At 55.7% G+C, this 19615-nt stretch overlaps 10 protein-coding genes across 10 annotated transcripts; 3 read left to right on the top strand and 7 right to left on the bottom strand.

Moving 5' to 3' along the window:
* Positions 1 to 96: 96 nt before the first annotated feature.
* LTR77_008152 (uncharacterized protein) lies at positions 97 to 1239 on the bottom strand (the record flags this gene model as incomplete). Its single annotated transcript, XM_064805386.1, has 2 exons — positions 97 to 1030; positions 1082 to 1239. The coding sequence occupies 2 exons, from the start codon at positions 1237 to 1239 to the stop codon at positions 97 to 99; spliced, it is 1092 nt and encodes a 363-aa protein (XP_064656491.1).
* A 1665-nt stretch (positions 1240 to 2904) lies between these two features.
* Positions 2905 to 4191, top strand: LTR77_008151 (uncharacterized protein; the record flags this gene model as incomplete). Its single annotated transcript, XM_064805385.1, has 1 exon — positions 2905 to 4191. One exon carries the CDS (start codon positions 2905 to 2907, stop codon positions 4189 to 4191), a length of 1287 nt encoding a protein of 428 aa, XP_064656490.1.
* Positions 4192 to 5005: 814 nt separating this feature from the next.
* Positions 5006 to 6752, top strand: CNA1 (3',5'-cyclic-nucleotide phosphodiesterase (PDEase) (3':5'-CNP); the record flags this gene model as incomplete). Its single annotated transcript, XM_064805384.1, has 2 exons — positions 5006 to 5138; positions 5242 to 6752. 2 exons carry the CDS (start codon positions 5006 to 5008, stop codon positions 6750 to 6752), a joined length of 1644 nt encoding a protein of 547 aa, XP_064656489.1.
* Positions 6753 to 7155: 403 nt separating this feature from the next.
* Positions 7156 to 8185, bottom strand: LTR77_008149 (uncharacterized protein; the record flags this gene model as incomplete). The annotated part of the gene is made up of 2 exons (XM_064805383.1): positions 7156 to 7717; positions 7770 to 8185. The coding sequence occupies 2 exons, from the start codon at positions 8183 to 8185 to the stop codon at positions 7156 to 7158; spliced, it is 978 nt and encodes a 325-aa protein (XP_064656488.1).
* A 475-nt stretch (positions 8186 to 8660) lies between these two features.
* Positions 8661 to 10016, top strand: LTR77_008148 (uncharacterized protein; the record flags this gene model as incomplete). The annotated part of the gene is made up of 2 exons (XM_064805382.1): positions 8661 to 9522; positions 9616 to 10016. 2 exons carry the CDS (start codon positions 8661 to 8663, stop codon positions 10014 to 10016), a joined length of 1263 nt encoding a protein of 420 aa, XP_064656487.1.
* Positions 10017 to 10032: 16 nt separating this feature from the next.
* Positions 10033 to 12114, bottom strand: LTR77_008147 (uncharacterized protein; the record flags this gene model as incomplete). Its single annotated transcript, XM_064805381.1, has 2 exons — positions 10033 to 11670; positions 11701 to 12114. The coding sequence occupies 2 exons, from the start codon at positions 12112 to 12114 to the stop codon at positions 10033 to 10035; spliced, it is 2052 nt and encodes a 683-aa protein (XP_064656486.1).
* A 670-nt stretch (positions 12115 to 12784) lies between these two features.
* Positions 12785 to 13873, bottom strand: LTR77_008146 (uncharacterized protein; the record flags this gene model as incomplete). Its single annotated transcript, XM_064805380.1, has 1 exon — positions 12785 to 13873. The coding sequence occupies one exon, from the start codon at positions 13871 to 13873 to the stop codon at positions 12785 to 12787; it is 1089 nt and encodes a 362-aa protein (XP_064656485.1).
* A 442-nt stretch (positions 13874 to 14315) lies between these two features.
* Positions 14316 to 16100, bottom strand: LTR77_008145 (uncharacterized protein; the record flags this gene model as incomplete). Its single annotated transcript, XM_064805379.1, has 7 exons — positions 14316 to 14479; positions 14540 to 14643; positions 14701 to 14741; positions 14800 to 14982; positions 15033 to 15331; positions 15402 to 15723; positions 15774 to 16100. The coding sequence occupies 7 exons, from the start codon at positions 16098 to 16100 to the stop codon at positions 14316 to 14318; spliced, it is 1440 nt and encodes a 479-aa protein (XP_064656484.1).
* A 600-nt stretch (positions 16101 to 16700) lies between these two features.
* On the bottom strand, positions 16701 to 17903 carry LTR77_008144 (uncharacterized protein; the record flags this gene model as incomplete). The annotated part of the gene is made up of 1 exon (XM_064805378.1): positions 16701 to 17903. The coding sequence occupies one exon, from the start codon at positions 17901 to 17903 to the stop codon at positions 16701 to 16703; it is 1203 nt and encodes a 400-aa protein (XP_064656483.1).
* A 412-nt stretch (positions 17904 to 18315) lies between these two features.
* On the bottom strand, positions 18316 to 19515 carry LTR77_008143 (uncharacterized protein; the record flags this gene model as incomplete). Its single annotated transcript, XM_064805377.1, has 2 exons — positions 18316 to 18570; positions 18625 to 19515. 2 exons carry the CDS (start codon positions 19513 to 19515, stop codon positions 18316 to 18318), a joined length of 1146 nt encoding a protein of 381 aa, XP_064656482.1.
* Positions 19516 to 19615: the final 100 nt, after the last annotated feature.

Below are 19615 nucleotides of genomic sequence, written 5' to 3'. Positions count from 1 at the left end.
TCCCGACCTTTCCCAGTCGTCCCGTCATGCCAGCCATGTAGTAATACTGTCAAACACCCAAGCGCCCACGCTATAATTACATTTTCCTGGGTGTGTTCATGCTGCCCGCCACCCGATAGGATTCGGTATCGGCCTCGCACTCCCCTCCGCATCCTCCGTCGCCGGCCTCTTCGAGTCCTTCCGCATATGCTGCTCTGCGCGCGCGAAAACTTTCATCGTGTGCTCCCACACCTGCGGCCCCATATCCAACGCCCGGTACTTCGACAGCACGCTCTCATCCCCACACGTCTTGCCGTCCCAGTCAAGCAGGTACGCCCCGCCGCCGACAACGCCGTCCATGCCTTTGAACACGGACATGCCGTCCGGCACTTCGATCCCCACCCCACCGCGAGCAGCGGGGTAGCATTTCGACGTCATCTGGAAGAAGTGGCGTTCGCCGGATTCTTGCACGTCGAGGATCCAGGGGGACATGACGGCGTACATTACCTTGACCGCCAGGCGGACGGGGCCGGAGAGTTGGTTCGCGATGCCGGTTTTCACGGTGCCCGGGTAGGAGTGCGAGAAGGCTGTGCCGGGGTAGCGGCGGGAGAGCTCTTCGATTGTGAAGTCGGTCATTACCACGCAGTGCGCGAGGCAGGCGTGGAGGGTGAAGTTTTGCTTGAGTTCGAGATCGGTCAAGCGCACTTCGCCTTCCGACCCAGCGGCGAGAACGGTGATGACGCGGGAGAGCTCGCCGGCGTTCGAGGCATTCTCAAGCATGGGCATCAGGTTCAGGATGCAGCGGATGCGGGAGTAGTAGTTGACGCTCATTTTCTGGTCGATGCCCTCTTCGGTCTCCGTGCGGCCGCGGAGGGTCATGTAGCCGGCGGTGAGGACGAGGGAGTTGATTTTGCGCTCGCGCTGCTTGAGTTCGACGCAGAGCTCGTCGACGTTGCGGAGGACGGAGACATCTTTCTGGATGAAGAAGGCGGCGCCGCCCGGGTTGGACTGGTTGAGTTGGCGGACGATTTTGTTGCCTCGTTCTGCGCTTCTATAGAGGCGTTAGCAGCGATTGAACTCAATGGGTAGGAAAATGGCATACCTCCCCACGATATACGCCCGTGGTTTGGTGGTCCGCAGGAAAAACTCCTTTGCCGTGCTCTCGCCAATGCCCCCAGTGCCACCCACAAAGACCGCGACTAGGCCTTCGAGCTGCTTTCCTTTGCTATTGGATTCGCGGACGGTCTTGATTCCCACCATCTCGCCGCTAGCATCCTGCGAATTGATTAGCTGATGCGCCAGGGTGTAGTCGGGACTCTTGTGGTCAGAGGCTCACGTGTATCAAGGCTTCAAAGATCGACATTGGACAGGTACTCGGCTACCTCTCCGAGGCTCCCGGCGGAGGCGCCGCACAGTTGGTTGGATTAAGCCCTGCAGCTTCTGGCATCATTCTTGTCAGCTTCCCGGACTGTTGTAGCAGCTTGTCTCGTTGTCTCCGTGTTTGTTAAGGTCTGAAATGGACGTTGTTGTTCTGCAAGTTCATTCATGTGTCATTGAACTTTGCGAGAGCCTCAACGGGAGCGGGTTGGTTGCGCCAAACTTCCAGTGCTATCATCGTGGGCCAAGCTTTTGAGGACCACGGGATTGGGAGCAGGATCATCGGCACGAGGCAGAACTCTCTTCTTATCCCAACTACATCTCCAATTTCTGCATACCATAGTCCTCACAGCAGTACTGTACCCTCAATGCAGTAACATCCTTACATCTCAGTCACGTGCCGGCCAAGCGCTCACAACGGTTACACCAGCCTCTCGGGCCTAGCCGCACGGCGTCTCACCTCTCCCGACTTCCACTCCAACTCTGCCGATTCATTGGCTGAAACACTCTCCGCCTTCAACCTCTTGGTATGGCCCTTGGAGGCACATCGGCCGTCGATAGGATACCTCGTCACCTGTACCAAGCAGCGAGCAAGATTTGGTACGATGGAATACCCGGATGCTGGAGTGCATTTGCATGCTGACTGGGTTGCCTTCTCCTGCCGCGCATTCTCGCCTCCTGATCATCGCAACCGCCGAGAACCGCATAGACGCTTCGCCGCAACTCCCTGCCATCTACCTCCGACAGTAGTAGTGTTTGAAGTCTCTCCATGGGTGACTCGCGCCTATCACGGCCAGAGCGAGGCGAAAGAGTGAGTGGAAGAAGTCACAATGCGGCTTGGGCACGTTTGTCTTTAGATTCTTTAAAGTGTAGGTGTGCGCGCGACCTCACCCGACTCCTCCTCCACCACTCCCACTGCCGCCGCATCGCCCGCTTGATTTCTGCGTTGCCTGGTGCAAACGCTGCCGCTCACTACATCTCTGCGAGACTTTCTGTTCGATCACATCGCCTTTCCACACAACCACGAAGACTCACACCGCAGTCACGACACCGACGCTGTCTCGAAGAACTTTGAAAGACAGGGTCTCGGCGCACGTGTACAGCACGGTATGTGAATCACCCTTTTGCGAGCGCAACACCGCCACATCTGGAGGCGAAATCCTCTACGCGTACTGTCGTCTCTTTGTTCTCTGCTGCATCCTACCCAATGGCAATGGACAAAGAGATCGCATTCCCAAGCGGAGACAGGGAATCGCCAGTGAATGCGATCTCAAACAATGCAGGCCACGTGGACCATTGTTCACTCGGCTTATTGTTCAAAACGTCTCAATACTGCCGAAAGCACGACACCTGTCATTCCCTATTCACCACCTCCTCCTCTTCGCGATATTTCTAGACCCTTTGCGCAAACCAAATTCTGACCACACACTCATACAACCACAGACCCACCCAACACCACACATCGCCAGCAGGTCTAGCGATTCCACATCGTTCACGAACTTCTCGCGTCCACTCCTTTAGCGACATACAGCATCGAAACGTTCCACCATGTTTTTCAACACAGCAGCTCTGGCAGCCGCCGTGCTCGCCTCTACTACCACCGCGCACTTGTTCATCTCTTCACCAGCTCCGATTCCAGGCTCTGCGCCAAAGGACCCGCTCGATCCCTCCGGCTCCAACTTCCCATGCCACGGCGTCTCCCTTCCTACCTCTGGCGGCGAACACTTCCCGGCTGGCTCCTCGCAGCTCCTCGCGTGGGACCTCGGCGACGGCGCGAATACGGCTGTTCACGGTGGCGGGTCCTGCCAGATGTCCGTGACCTACGAGACTGACCCGGCCAAGGTCAAGGACCCGAAGAACTGGTATGTCATTTACAGCATCGAGGGGGGTTGTCCATCGAATACAGTTGGAAACTTGGACTCCACCTACACCGGACCATCTGGCAGCTACAGCGGCGCATTGAGCTGCACAGACCCAAAGACCAACGGGGTGGACTGCGTCAACCAGTTCAACTTCACCATCCCGAACGGTCTCAAGAACGGCCACGCCACGATCGCCTGGACCTGGTACAACACCATCGGCAACCGTGAGCTCTACATGAACTGCATCTCCGCCGAGATCTCGGGTGGCGATGGCTCTGAGATGTCGCAGCTACCCAGCATGTTTGTCGCCAACATGGCGAGCGTCAACTCTTGCCCGACGTCTGAGCAGACCAATGTCAAGTTCCCGGATCCTGGCAAGTACGTTACCACCAAGCTGCCCTTCTCCGGCGCGCAGGCGAAATTCGCGACCCCGACCACCTACCCGATCGCCGCGCCCAGTGGAGCTTCTTGTGCGAACGATGGAGCTCCGCCGGGCGGCCTTGCGAACGGCGGTGGTGCTCCTCCGCCTCAGTATGGCGGCAGCTCTGCCCCGCCAGCATCGTCTGCTCCGGCATCTGCTCAGCCATCTGCGCCAGCCTACTCCGCGCCCGCTTCTGCGCCCGCGCCTTCAGGCAGTGGTCTAGTCACCGTGACGACAATGCAGACCGTCACTTCAGGCTCAGCGGCCGCCTCCTCTGCGCCTGCATCAGCAGTCCCTTCAGGAGCGCCCTCCTCCTACGCCGCACCTGCCCCATCAGGCACTTCGTCCTCGGGCGGCTGCGCCGACGGCGCCGTTTCCTGCTCAAACCCCGGCGGCGTCGTTTGCATCGGCAGCAAGTCCTTCGGCCTGTGCAACATCAACAACTGCGCCGTCCCTCAAGCGCTTGCAGCGGGAACGCACTGCGAGGCTGGCGAGATCCGTAAGCGGGACCATGTCAGGAGGCATGTACATGGGGCAAGGCATCATGTCTGAGTCGGCTTCTCCGGCTCTTGGGTTCTTAAGGGGTTGGGGGTTTGGCTATAGCATGGCGTTGTCTTCGCGGTGGGCTTGTTTATATGGGAGGGTTGGATAGGTTTACGGGCGGGTCTGCATGATTCATGATACACCTTTTGGCGGGTCGGTGGGATTGACGAGCATTCGGGATGGGCTTGATGAGTTGAAGTTGCACGATCATGTGCTTAAGTATAGCTGAATGAAAGGCATTGCCACGAATAGACCTGTGTCTATAACGTTTCTCTGTCGTGCAGTGGAGTGCTTGTAGGTCGCTGTGATATTGAGATGCGTTCGCGGGAGGCTACGAAGTGAGAGTTAATCACAAGTCCATAAGATAAATCGCTGAGCTCTCGTCGTACATGTCATTGCCTAGACTAAGTTGCATGTGAACCTAATGTTCGTGGTTGTCGTGGTTGAGAGGCGAGGGGGGTTCAACTGCGGGTACACCCGGTAGTGCCATAGAACCAGCTCAGGGTCAGCCTTACATTCAAGTTGCTAACACTACAACCTGGAGACGCAGCAAACTCTACCTGAACACCAACGACAGCAGTGGTAGACCACCAGCAGACCATACGGAAACACATTGCCATACCGCTTGAAATTGTGTAGCAAGCAGTGCTGACCCTTGCCAACGCCCCTCCTTCCTCACCGCTGACGCTCGCTACTTCCGCCACCTTTTCTTGGTCACGAGCCACACTCCAATTGAGAAAGAGAAAGAAAAGCAGCAAGAGCAGTTCTCAAACGCATCGCGCCTGTCATTGGCAGCGACGAACGGGTCGTAGAACTCGGCAAGATGGACGACCAGGGGTATATCGAGAGCGCCGTGCAGGCGGTGCAGAACAAACGTCAGGTGCCCGAGATTGACTTTACGCTGCATACCATGGAGGATGGTACGCAAGTGAGCACGCAGGAGCGAGTATGCAAAGGTGTGTAGAGCTCAACTTCACGCAAGGAGTGTGGCTACTGCCGTACAAACGCTTTCGCAACAAACTGAGGATAAGCTGAAGCTGACCTGTGCTATTCTCCCAGACGTACAAGCACCCGCCTTCAGCTGCCCTACTGAAGAGCAGATTGTCTCGCCCACTGACCGATCGAAGCCCAACCTCCAGTTCCTGAAGCAGCACCTCTACAGAGAAGGCCGCCTGACCGAAGAGCAAGCGCTATGGATCCTGAACTCCGGCACAGCACTGCTGCGCGCCGAGCCGAATATGCTGGAGATGGACGCACCCATAACAGTGTGCGGCGACATCCACGGCCAATATTTCGACTTGATGAAGCTGTTCGAGGTTGGCGGCGACCCTGCCGAGACGCGGTACTTGTTCTTGGGCGACTACGTGGATAGAGGATACTTCTCGATTGAGTGTGTGCTGTACTTGTGGGCGCTCAAGATGTGGTATCCGAATACTTTGTGGCTGCTGCGCGGGAACCATGAGTGTCGCCATTTGACCGACTACTTCACCTTCAAGCTGGAGTGCAAGCACAAGTATAGTGAGAAGGTGTATGAGGCTTGCATGGAGTCGTTCTGCTCTTTGCCATTGGCTGCTGTTATGAACAAGCAGTTCTTGTGCATTCACGGCGGATTGAGCCCTGAGCTGCACACGCTGGAAGATCTGAAGGCGCTGGACCGTTTCCGTGAGCCGCCAACTCATGGTTTGATGTGCGATATCCTTTGGGCCGATCCACTGGAAGAGTTTGGCCAGGAAAAGACGCAGGAGTACTTCGTGCACAACCATGTCCGAGGCTGCTCGTACTTCTTCAGCTACCCTGCAGCATGCGCTTTCTTGGAGAAGAACAACCTGCTCTCGATCATCCGCGCGCACGAGGCGCAAGATGCAGGCTACCGCATGTACCGCAAGACGAGGACGACCGGCTTCCCATCCGTCATGACCATCTTCTCCGCGCCAAACTATCTGGATGTCTACAACAACAAGGCTGCCGTGCTGAAATACGAGAATAACGTGATGAACATCCGGCAGTTCAACTGCACCCCTCATCCTTACTGGCTTCCGAACTTCATGGATGTCTTCACCTGGTCGCTTCCTTTCGTCGGCGAGAAGATTACGGATATGCTCATTGCGATCCTGAACACCTGCAGCAAAGAGGAGCTGGAGGAGGACACGCCATCGTCGGCCGGCCCAGCATCGCCGCCGCTCGGCCACCAGACTACCGCTGGCATGGATCCCGACAGCATCGAGTACAAGCGCCGAGCAATCAAGAACAAGATCCTAGCCATCGGCCGCATGTCGCGCGTCTTCCAGGTATTGCGCGAGGAGTCTGAGCGTGTTACGGAGCTCAAGACAGCAGCTGGTGGTCGGCTGCCAGCGGGCACACTCATGCTTGGCGCAGAAGGTATCAAGCAGGCTATCACGAACTTTGAGGATGCGAGAAAGGTTGATTTGCAGAACGAGCGTCTGCCGCCTAGCCATGAGGAAGTGCGTAGGAGCAGTGACGCGGCCAGGGACGAGGCGCTTAAGCGGGCCAGTCGCGAGGCGGAGAATGATACGCAGTTGGCGGGTGTGGCGAGGAGGATATCGATGTGAGTCAAGACTTCTTGAACTCTGCTGACGAGCGAACGTGAAGCGCTAACGTACTCGGCAGGTCGTCCGGCAGTCGCAGCCGGAAGAGTTAGAGGGTCTCTCATCGTGGGTTGTTGTTCGTAATGACACGACGGATGGCAAACGGGCGAGGATGATGACAAATGGACAGCCGCAGGACGCGCTTGTCCCTCCAGGTGCTCCTGGGACGTATGAGCATGTTATGGCTGATATAGCATAGGATGGACGGTCCCCTGTGAATAGCACTGGAGTAATGGTAATGGGAGGCTCTTCCGTCTCTCCAGGCAAGTTCAATGCATGCGATTCATGATACACTCCCAGCCTTCAAAGTACCAAATGTCGAGATCCTCATCTGTGCTACTAACTATGGAAGGTAGGTACTGCCAGCTCAACGAGCGTGATTCTGATGCCAGGTGTATCCTGGTTTCTCACTCACCAACCTCTCAACAGTCTCAGTCCCACTCTCCGGTCGTCTGCCCAACAACGTCTCCAGCGCCGGATCAACGAGCTCGGCATCACCGTCGCACAGCCCTTGCACAAACACCAGACGAGCCTCGAACCATGCCCGACCTTTCCCGCCTTCATCGTCCTTCGCGCTTGCTTCAATCCATTCCTCCGGCTCGAGATACTCAACCCCAACATCCGTCCTGCGTCCACGATTGATTGCTCCCACAAGATCGACGATAGATTCTGCTTTCGGCCCAGTAAGCAAGATGATGTTCTTCTCGGTCCTTGGCTGAACGCTCGGGAGTGCCTCCAGGCCTCTGACGAGTAGTGTGGCCATGGCTTCGCCGAGCTCGTCGCGGGAGGCGAAGGCGACTTTGCTCTCGGTTACTGGGGGGTTGAGGTTCGGCATGAGGACTGTTCGGGTGGAAGGGTACCAGTTGAGGACGAGCGGGAAGGCGTCGGAGTAGGAGCCTGCGCGGAGGGAGATGAAGTTGAGACCAGAGCTGGAGTACTGCGTTAGTAAGTCCGTCCCTCCCAATGGAAAAGTGCACTCACAACTTCAACTGATCCTCCGTCCAATAATGCGCCTGCTGAAACCCAATCTTACTCCCATCACCCAAGCTGCCAAACGCCAGACTCACATACCACACCCTCCCCACCCCAGCCTTCTTCGCCGCTTCAATGACATTAGCGTGCTCAGCATTCCGCTTTTCGTTGTCCCGCTCGCTGCTGGACATGAAGAGCAGGTTCTCGACGTTCGCGAAGGCTTCATCGAGGGTGGCGCGGCGGTTGTAGTCTGCGACGCGGAACTGGAGGTTTTGGGACTCGTAGCGCGAGCGGTTGGAGGCGGTGCGGGAGGTGGCGATGATGCTGTTGGGTGGGATGTGGTGGGTGTGGAGGAGGGAGGAGAGGATTTTGGCGCCTAGGCCACCTGTGGTGCCGGTGAGGAGGATGGGGGTTGGGGTGGGCATTGTGAGGTGTGGTGTTGGTGTGGTGATGTGGGAAGACTGGACACTGAAGTTGTTGCTGGGGTTGGCACTGCGAATGATGGTTTCAATCGCCGCATCGTGAGCGTATTTATACATGCCTTGTACCTTGAAGCATTAGCAATCATCGTGGCTGCAAGACGGTGCCCTCCCTACATTCTCGACGGTACCTCTTTCCCAAAGTCGAAGGAGATGCGCTCGAGCTCACCTGAGACTCCTTGACGCGGGCTAGCAGACTTCCACCGAGCTTTACCTTGACTTTCAACGTTACTCATCAGCTCGACACCAGATGCGCAGACCTGCGAGTTGAGTCAGACACCTGCAAGGTCGATGTAAACGGCATAGGGTGGACAGTGAGGCCAAGCCAAGGCGATTGAGGACGTCTGCCTGGTCTTTCCCTTGGTATATTTACGTTCCGGTAGGAGACTTCTCCTTCTCTTCTCACTTCCAGATCATCAACATGTCTTCTTGCACTCATCCATACCTTTCGTTCGATGTGATCGACTCGGTCAAATTCAAATACAGACCACCAAAGCAAGAAACCATCTCCAAAGCTCTACGCGTGGGTGAGCCATCCCGCAAGAAGGCAAAGAGAGCAAGGACAGTGTCGCCAGCGAGAAGCGCGGAGGCTTCTGGACTGCCGCCTGTGTCGACGTTCCCTGCTCCTGTCGTCGTGCCAGGAGACGGCATCTATGATGATCCGGATGATCCACTACAAAGCGTACAGAAGTGGGTGGATGGGGAGCACCGTAACAAGGTCACGAACAGGAGAAAGACGATCTATGTGGTGCCTCCGCCCGCCTTCTCTGAGGACGTCAGGTGCTTCGACGACTGGTCGGTGCCTGTTCTCCACGGAAAGTCGATAGAGACAGAGCAAGCAGCTCAGACGCCGCAGACGAGGGATGTGATGGAGTATCTGCAAGCCTTCTACCACGGCTTGCCGGTCAAACTTCTGGAGAAGCCAGCTCTGGCATGCACTGCCTGGAACGAGGGCGGCGCCACCAAGAAACGAAGGGCTCAACCCAAGCAGGATGTACCTCAACACATCGGCCTTTCAACAGGCAAGGAAGCCACCCGCATCCGCTGTCGTCCATCCGGCGACTCCGTCTTCCCAGCCCAGCTCAACCTCGACGACCTCCTAGACGTCGCAATCGCCATCCTGCCCAGAGACGCCTACGCCCTTCTCATGCTCGTGGACCACGACATCTACGAAAACGACGACGATGACTTCTGCTGCGGTCGAGCATATGGAGGTAGCAGAATCGCCATAGTGAGCACCGCGCGCTATCGCCCTGAGCTCGATGAGATTCAGGAATTCGATCGTGAGCACTCGTGGCCGGGCTCTCACTGTCTGCAGTGGGTCGCGCGGCAGTACAGTACGCAGCCGTTGGCTTACAATCACTTGACCACTACAGAAGACCTGGCAGCCAAGCAAGGCTCCGCTATAGCCGCTGCTGTACTCGCGGCGAACAAAAGCGAAGCGCCGAGGACTACGGAGCAGCTGAGTGCGCTTTGGCTTGGAAGGGTATGCAAGACTGCATCTCACGAGCTTGGTCATTGCTTCGGTATTGCGCATTGCATGTACTACGCGTGCATCATGCAGGGGACCGCGAGCCTGGCGGAAGATGCGAGGCAGCCTCCGTATCTGTGTCCTGTGGATCTCGCGAAGGTGCTTCGGGCGAGTGGGGCGAGTGAGAAGGGTCGGTATCGGGCGTTGCTTAAAGTTTGTGGGGAGTGGAAGGAGGATAGAATGTTTTCTGCATTTGGCGCCTGGATTGAGATGAGGCTGAAGCAGCCGGATGCTATACCGTCTTAAGCAGTGAAGAAGAGATCTACCTCTTCGTCTCAATCTTACTCAAAGCACCTTCGCACTCTTTCAGCGCCTGCCTCGCCACCTGCCAGCTTTGCGCGTCCTCAGCACGGACCGTCGCTCGGCCGCCTTCACCCACGAGCTTCCGCAGGTGGCTCTCCACCTCTCCAAGCACTCCTCGAGCATCTTCGCGAATAGTGACTGCGAAGCTTTCGCGCTCGCTGCTCCATTTCTTCTGCAAGCGCCGTAAGCTCCATACCAGCCCTAATGCCACGATGGCGCCGGACTCGTACAGCCCTCCGCCGCCGGTAGCCAAGTAGAACCAGCCTCCCAGTGCCGCGGATCCACCGATGGTGCTGAGACTCGTCAATAGAAGGGCTTGGGCCTTGCGATGCAGCTCCGGTACAAGTGTACGTATCATGTACTGCCGGCTCAGATTGATCGACTGTGGCCAGGGAGGGCTGAACTGAGCATTGACGCCACTCTCTTGCTGCACACGGGCAAGCATAGATGGAATCTGCAGAAGTTCGGCCACAGACTCTCGACGTTGTGCGGGGTTTTCTGCTTTATTTGCTTCTGCCGGCTCACTCCCTTTGATCAACTGTGGTGCGGCGTCCCGTAGTTGCTCGGGTGTCGCTAGTCCTGTCTCAAGAATGCGCCCACTCAAGAAGGCAAGAGCTTGTTCTGATTCGGTGAGCCAGCTTCGACGCAGGACGTCGGATGCCGACACAGTGACATCGTCGATGCGCCAGAAGAGCCGCCACCATGTCGTCCTCCGCCATGAGGGCGAGGTTGCAAATGCGGTATCAAGATTTAGCTGTAAATCTCGGTGGGAGCTGCCAGACCAGCTCGCTATTGCAGACTCAAGACTCTGGCGTTTTGTGTCTGAGACTGTGCCAGCAATGACTGTTGTGTTTCCTGCTTCCTCGGCTTGCGAGATCGACTTCGATGTGTCCGACAGAACGGAGGCGACCAGGCCACGGACAGCCGGTCTCAGCCCAGACGCCGTAGACTCAGCAGATCCTGCCATCCACTCGGCCAAAGTACCTACCCGACTGGTCTGCCACTCCTTGCTGAACTTGGCACCATTGGCCTTGCTGGTCCGGAAAAGCTCCAATGCATGAACAGCCAGATCGATGTCAACACTATTTGCGGATGCTTCTTCTTCCGCTGAGTCCGCTCCAGATGTAGATCGAAGAGGCACGCTCAAGGCAGCGGTGATGTTACCTCCGTCTGCGAGTCCTGGTGGCAGCGAACCGTACTGCACCGCACTAGAGATCCCTTCAGCGACCAGGATAGTTTTGTGAACAGGATAGCGCACGAAACCAACACGGCCGCCCTGAGAGTTTGGTGTTGTAAGGGATGGCACGAGAACTGCATCCTCGAGTGCCCGCCGTTCGTTCGATGTCGACGGACCGCTGCTGAAACTCAGACCAGTGACTAGGATCTCCAATTTGTGCCGCCGCAAGTATGGCGAAGGAACATTGAGCGTCTTGACCAGAGGGTTGCTTTGGACCGTCTCATCCGTGTCTCCATACCTCAGAAGAAGGTCCCTCCCATCGTGAATGCTTTCCAGTATCTCTTGTTCCCACCGCTCCTCGTCCGAAAGCGCGTCACTCAGCAGTACCCTAGCCAACTTTCTGGCCGCTGAAGGACCGCTCTTTCCTACGCCCAGCAATGCTATTCTTACTACCGGGTCATCCCCCTCTAGGCTCCGAGCCGCCAGCTGTAGTCGAGCTAGATCCACATAGCTTCCTGCGGTCTCTTGTAGGGCGATCAGCTTCTGGTGAAGCTCGCGGTATGCTGGCGGAACAGAAGATGGGGCATTGATGGCTGTCGCGGACGCCAATGTCGCGTTTGATGCATGCCTTCGGGCGAGCCGTGGCAATCCTTGTATATCCTGCTTCGCATATGCTTGTCGGCGGGGTTTACCGTCGCGCAGTCGTATCAACGGCGCGGTCGACGTATGCTTGCTTTGTCTGGCGGGTTCGGTCCTCGGTGAAGTAAGGCTTCGTGTGGCCTTGCGAGCGCACGACGCGCAGACATATCGTTCACTGAGGCCATTGAGTAGCGATGCAGTCGTCAGTGGTAGACGTGGAGGCATTGAATCCTGTCGACACGTCCTCTGCTAGACAAATCTCCGGCGCGCTTCATGTGAAGTTGAGCTCTGAGTGCACGGGCCTCTAATCTGGACCACTTCCTCTCTAGCTACATCCCATTGTCTGCATAACTACCAACAGCATTTGTCGAGCATTGACACTACATGTTTACATGAACCGAGATGTGGCACTCATGTAGGTTCCAGTATTGTCTGTGTCCCGTAGCACGACCGTGGCTGTCCTACACCTCATACATCGATCAACCATATTCACCAACACTAGATACATTGAATACGATAGCTCGGTAGATTATATAACCTGCTCCGGGACTTCTCATACCTTCTTCCCTTTCCATTCTCCACCAAAACAAGCCAAGACGTATGTGTATGGGGGTCAGGCCTTGCCCTCACAGCGCGAGCGGGACAGTGGCTAGGCCTCGGACGAGCAGTCGGCCAACAATGGCGAGAAGGCTGTTTCGGAAGGTGAAGTCGATGAGACTGCGGATTCAACTGATCACGACTGGGTGCGTGTGGAGAAGGAGAACTCTTGAGAATGCTCGTTGTTGGCCGGGCGTTGGAGTCTCAATCGAAAGGCAAGCGAGGGTTTCATTGGACAGGAAGTTCATGGGCGAATGTGTATCAATAACGGGCATCGATAAGGAGGGCAGTTGCTCTCCTACGTGACAGTAAGTTCTGTACAATCTCCGTAGCCATTGTAGCAAACTCCTCGGAAATTCCAGCGAGACTTAGCCGGTTGAGTGTTGCCTGCTGCGTCCGTAGCTTTGCTGTAGATGGCCTTGTCAAAGCCAGGTTCCATAGGGATCCTGGCTTCCCACAGCTTCCAGGACCACTTGGTCTCGCCTTCACAATCGAGCAGCTTCGCTTCTTGCCATGACCTGCCGTCGTTGCCGGACACCTCTACTTTCGTCACTGGGCCATCTGCGCCGCCCGGAAGAGCGTAGCCTTTGACCGTCACCGTACCATCTGCGTTTCGCTTCGCAGTGCCACCGCCCTTGGGGACGCCGATGGCCGAGTTGACAGGCATATCTTGCACCGGTGGAACAACTTCCCAGTAGTCCTTCGCCTTCTCCGCATCCGTAACCTCTTCCGGCAGGATCTTATAATCATAAACCATATAATGATTCTTACACTCTTCCTTCTGCACAGTGATACGGTCAAGCCACTTCACCGCCCGGGCACCAGCAATCCCGGGCGTGATGACTCTAACCGGGTACCCGCGCCCTACTGTCAGTGGCTCGTCGTTCATCTCAAGCGCGAGGATGACGTCCATGTCTTTCCGCATTGCTCGGTCGAGCGATATACTGGACCCATACCAAGTATCGTCCTGGCAAGGAGTGGCGTAGCAGGAAAATGCGACATGCCCGTCGTCGATCGTCACGCCAGCGCGATGAAGGACATCAGAAAGTCGCGGACCAGTCCATTTACAGTTCATCACAGCGCCGTCAAACCAATCAACTCCGCTGACTTCTTTGATCTTGGTACGCATGGTGTGTCGTCTATTGCCGGCACATTGGAGAGCGCAGACGACGGAGTGTTGTTCAAAGTCGTTCCGGAGGTTGTCCATGGTGAATTCGATGGGCTTGTCTACTGCTCCGTCGAGGGTGACTCTATGCGTGTCCGCATTGAGCTGTGGATGAAGACAGTGGTTTCGATCATAGCCGTCATCTTTGGCAGTGAGGAAAGATTGGACCAGTTGCTGTATCTCGGGCTCCCGATTCAGAGGGTTGTCTGGTAGCTCCGGCATTTCTCTTACTTGTAGTTCTGTTATTTCCCGGCTGCTTTTCAGTACCAGTCTTTGAATCCAGGTCCGTTCGTTTGATTATGTTCAGTCTCAAGTTGGTTGCAGTCGGGGAAGCTTGAAGAAGCTTCACGATGACGTCATTTGAGAGCTTAAAGTCCCTTCAACCATGAGAACGATGAAATTGGAACAACAGTGTGTATGGTGGGCGGAACAATGCACGTATACGCTCTATTTCTATGGAAGTACACAGCAGCATCAACCAGTCGGCGTAAACTTGCTCTTCGCTCGGATCCTCTCGCCGTACTTGTAGAATAGTATTGGTGCTAACGGAATAGTCAGTCTCGGTCCGTTTTCTACGAGAGGTTTGGAGGACTGAGCCTGCTCACCTGGAATGAATGCTATACAGAGGAACGCCAGCAATGAAGTAGCCCACCGTACGCCGAGATTATGGTCTTTGCCGAACAGTCAGCTCTCGCGTTGGCGCTTCAACCATGCCATTCAACTTACACATGATGGGCGCGATGAGGGGGAACACCGCGCCAGCAATGCTTCGAATGAACGTGTTGACTGCGATCGCACTATTGCTATAGAAGGCGTAGCAATCGATAACTAGACAATCGTCAATGTCAGCTCCATCTCTAATTCACCGCTGCTGCAGGCCATGCTTACTATAGTTGATTCCCTGCCAAAAAGTCACGAGCATGCCTGCGCCGATGAAGGCGCTGCTCATGACCTGAGGTACCCATATCACACTGGGGAAGGAAGTCCAGGCACTGAATCCGGTCAGCCAATGTGCGATCTTAAGGTGAGGTCCCAAAAAGAACACTTACAACCATAGCAAGCCGATTGGAAGAAGGATAGCACCAGCGATCTACACCATCAGCCATCATCAGTAAACGCCTCATAGTTATCGGGCTTGGTAACCATACCATTGGCGGCAACCTCTCCTCAGGCACCGGCCGGCCATACTTGAGATATGCACGTTTGTAGTTTGTCGCGGTCGAGTAAACCATCATCCCAGTCCCCATGAAAATACCGACAATAAAGGCAATGAACGGAAGCGCCGCAACGCCCAAAGACCAGCCTCGCTCCTCGTGGAAGGAGATGGGGTACTGCGAGCGGTCAGCAACGTTCGCGCGATGAGTCTAGGTGGAATGCCTACAGCCAAGAACAAGAGATAAAGCACCCCGTACAGATAGCTCATGTACGCAGTCATCAGCGCAAGGATGGGCTCCTGCACCAGCATGACCCACGGTCTCATCAAGTAGATATGGCAGATGGTATGGAGCGTGATCTCGTGCTCGTCCGCTTTCGCATGCAAGGCCCAGTTCTTCGTCTGGAATCTCAAACGCCTAGCCCGTAGTTGAAGAATGCGCTGTGCAGAAGTCTCCGGTATGACGAACAGACCGATACTGCCGAACAAAGCGGCAAGGATGAGGGTCAACCAAGCGGTCCACCTCCCTGAAAACGAATGTCAGTACATGTCTCGGACATCCAATCCACCTCCTCCCACTCTAATACTATGACTTACAGCCTAACGAGCTTTCCGTAACAAAACCTCCCACGATCGGACCGACGACTGGACCGCAGAAGGTGCCGGAAGCGAAGGCACAGATAGCGTATGTCCTCGGTATAGGATCCCACATATCTGCCAGCGAGCCTCCAACGACAGCCAGAGGAGCGCTCGCGAAGAGACCGCCGAAGAAGCGACCAAGCATGATCGTCTCGACATTCTGCGCCACCGCGACTGGTATCTGGAAGATAGCGAAGATCGCATAGCCGATGAACAATGGTAGCTTGCGGCCATACACCTCGCTTGCTGGTCCAAAGAGTACGGGACCGAGCACGAAACCCTGCTGTGGTCAGCAGACCTTCCTCTGTAGCCGTGGGTGATTGAGCATACCAGCAAGAAGAAAGCAACACCCAAAGCCGCCACCGTGGTACTGATATTGTACTCTTCAGTCACGGGACCCAGCGCAGAGGCGAAGATGGAGCTCGAGAAAGTGACCACGAACGTCATGAGAGACATTGAGACAGTGATGGCCCCTCTTCTTCTTTTGCTCCAGTTCTTTGGATTCGCTGGGTCATTGGGGCCATCGAACTCGACCAAGGACTCATCTCTGGGCGGTTCAGTAGGAGTGTCTATCCCCAGAGCAGCATGATCTAGGTCTTGCTTCTCGACGTCCGCGTCTTGGCCTCCATCGGGCCCTGAGGTGCTTTTGTCGGACATGTCTGAAAGAGCTGTGTTACTTCTGTTCGGAAGCGTCTGCGAAGAAACCATCCTCCCGCTCGCCTAGTCCCTGGTAGAAAGGTTTGCCTTGCTGGGCAGTTGGAGCACCGAGGCTAGTGGAATGTCCTTGCTGTCGCGGTTCTGGTTCCCCTGACGAAGCCAGTCCGTGTAGTTCTCGCCTTCGCCGTGTGTATATTCAACGTTGGCGTACGCCCGAAGACATCATATCATGGAGCAGGCCGTGGGACTCCATGGTTAATGGGTTGGTCGATCATTCGCGGCAATAACGCCTCTCTATCTCCGCTCGCGCGAGGAGTACCTGTACGCCGAGAGCCGAGTTGCTGCCTTCCTATCCGGGCGGTCTTGCGGTCTTGTCTGGCAGTCGCCATCTCGTCGATCATGGACATCAGAACACAACTTTCCATCGTGCTCTCAGTCGTGGGTGGACAGGTGACCAGTCAGGTTGTATAGCGAAGTATGATGGGAACAACTCGACCTATGAACGCTGCCGAGGCACTCACGAGAAAAGCCTTGTGAGAAATAAGAGATAACCAGTTCAGTGAGGTAACACTGGAGTAAAATACTGAGACGACATTGACCTCACACTTCCACAACATTCCTCGCTATGCCAACAACACCATCCACGACCGCCTGAGCAAATCCAATCTTCCCTCCATCAAGATCAAACAGCACATAAGCACTCCGCAAGAACGTCTCCCCCAGCGTCGTCGGGAACGCCCCATTGCTCTCATCGCTTGCATACAGACCGAACTGACACATGTCCACTCCATCTAAGGTGCCTAGACCTCCCAGAATGAGTTGGGAGATCGGGACATTGATCGTCGGGCCCGCGGAAGAACTACCGAAGTGAAAATTGATAGACAGGCTTCTGCTGGACGCGCTACATGGGATGATGGTGACGCCGTTCGTAGCATCTGGATAGTACTGCGCGCCCATCACGGCGATAATATCGTCAACCAATGCCGTGGGAAGGATCGTAAGAGTGGTGCCGGTGTCCAGGATAGCTGGCTCGGAGTACCCTGCACCCGTCTGAACTGTAGGAACCCGACCTTTCAACGTCGAGACCCTAGTGAGTGCCACCGTTGGCAGGTCGGAACCTAGGACAGGCACGCGAAGCAGCGGCGCGACGAACTTGGAGAGATCGATTCCGCCGAAGATGATCGTCCCGCCAGTCGTTGAGGAGAGGCTGTTGAGGTGGATGCTGTATCTATTGCTGGAGATTGTACCCTGAGCGGCGAGGTTGTGGTTGATCGTTGGTGCGGATGCTGGAAAGCCGATTCCTAGGACACCTTCGTGGACGTCCGTGCCTTGCTTTCCGAGAAGGCTGACCTGGTTGCTCACGGCTTGACCGCCGATACGAAAGGTGTCGGTGAAGACCTGCCCGGTGACGCCGCTGCCATCAGAGTAAGCAATCGTATCTGTCTGGCCGGAAGAAGTGAAGGTGGAACTTTCTGAGCTGTCGAACGAGCCAAGGTCTGCGCAGTCGACTAACGAGCTGGAACAGATGGAAGAGCCGATGGCAGGAAGCCAAACCCGTCGAGAGCCGGTGTCGAGTTGCAGTGATTGCTGTTGAGGCGGCGTTCCTGCTGTAATGTCGATTCGATAGAGAGTCCTGTCTGAGGCCTGCGTGAGCGGGACACTGAGTTCTCTTCGCTGCAAGGTACTGTTCGAGGATGTGGGCGTCGGTGCTGGCTTCCAGATGTCTGCGACCACAACTCGCTGAGCGGCACTGGCGCACAACTGCAGCGCCAGGAAGGCGAGGAAACCCAGTAGATTGAGCATCGTGTTAAGATGATCCGATAGATGCCGCCCCTGAACGATGCCTCAGAGTACTGCACGATGGCTCACCATCTCCAGCTTCGCAACGCCATATGATGTCGATGAAAATGTTTTAACACGAAGAGGTTTGAAGAAGAGAAGTTGCTGCTCTTACAAACAGTCGGTCCATGCTGATGCAAAGTCATGCTCTGCAGGTGGGTGTATTGATTCTGCAAGCCCAGCGCAAGATCCTGGTTGTTCTCCAGGTGAGTCGTGGGATTGGCTGGAGCTTAAAATTGCTGCATGACTCTGGTAAAGGTGCCGTCGATGTGGATTGAAAATGATGCTCACCACTCTTCGAATCGTAGTGTGGGCTTCGCCGTCGGTGAACGGCAGTCCATTCTCCAACCATCGATGGAATGGTCGATGCAATCGGTTACTCTCGTATACAGTCCTTCCACACCTTGAGCGCCTGCGCCGCGTAGCTGCCTTCTTCCACGTCCCCAGCTTGAATCTTGCTGGATAGAGCCTCCAATCCCTCCTCCCATGCACTGGTCACTTGTTTCACAAGGTCTGGCTGCGGTATTTGGTTACCAAGGATCTTTTGCGCGAGTTGCAGGCCATGCCATATTGGCATCCCTCGAAGCATCTCAGTCTGGGGGCCAGTCGAGGCTGGCTCGATTGTCGCGGGCTGCATATCGTTAGTCAGAGTCATATGGATTGGGAGGGCTTGATAAGAACTCACCCCTTCCGCTCCCTTTATATTTGCAAGTAGCCTGTCCGTATATGCTCTGACTTTGCCATCCACATCCTTGCCATCTTGGAATCGATACGCATACGCCGCATTGAGCTCCAGAAACACGCTCAGAACTTCTGGTCTTGTCCTGGGATCGCCTTGTCGCACAATGTTACCAGTGCCATGCTCCGGCTCTTCAAGCAAGACAGCAATCTCGTTGGCATCCTTGATCGCCTTTTCAAGTCCCGCTCGCTCCCAACTCCCCCTGTCCACCTCACCACCCTCAACATTGACGCCTGCCCTTCCCATCTCTCTCAGCGCCCAAACAACCGCGTTCAACACCTCCTCCCTCCTTAACGTCATCCCAGTTCTCCTCGCCTGGTGTAGACACTGCAACACGATTCCAAATCTCCCCCTCTCACTCGCTAGCCTCACCATCTTCGCCATCTGCCTCTCATTCGCTCCCCTCTTCACCTTCGCCAACCCCTCCAGCAACGCTGGCAGATTGTTCCAGTCTCCCGGCTCTCCTTCCCGCATCAGCCGCATAGTCTGCCACATCATCTCTCGTCGATTTGGGATCTCGGTGCGCTGGTCGATCCATTGCAAGTCAATGTCTTCATCTCCTATTGTGACGGTTTGTGGATTCTCCTCGAGGTATTTGCGCGTTTTGAGGGAGAAGATGAGGTTGCGGTCATGGTTCGAAAGCATGCGCGGGATGATGTGTTTGCTGCGGAAGGTGGAGAGGATGTCATCGAGTTCAGGGGAGGAAGTGGATTGGAAGGTTGGCAAAGCTTTAGGTCGGATGGGGGTGGTGGAGAGGGAGCGGGTAGTCGTGGTATGGGAGGGCGCAGCGGCAGCGCGTTGGAGGCGAAGAGCACAGCGGGTGCAGAGATTCGACATGGCGGAATGAGAGTTTGTGTATGGTTCAAGATATCTGGGAGGCGTGGATAGGATGAAGGAGATGTTCCTTCAATGCAGCTCCTTCTGTTTTTGGCTCCTC

The sequence above is a fragment of the Saxophila tyrrhenica genome (genome assembly GCF_035928015.1).
Source record: "Saxophila tyrrhenica strain CCFEE 5935 chromosome Unknown scaffold_13, whole genome shotgun sequence".
Lineage (NCBI taxonomy): Eukaryota > Fungi > Ascomycota > Dothideomycetes > Mycosphaerellales > Extremaceae > Saxophila > Saxophila tyrrhenica.
This window is presented reverse-complemented; position numbering and strand designations above follow the sequence as displayed.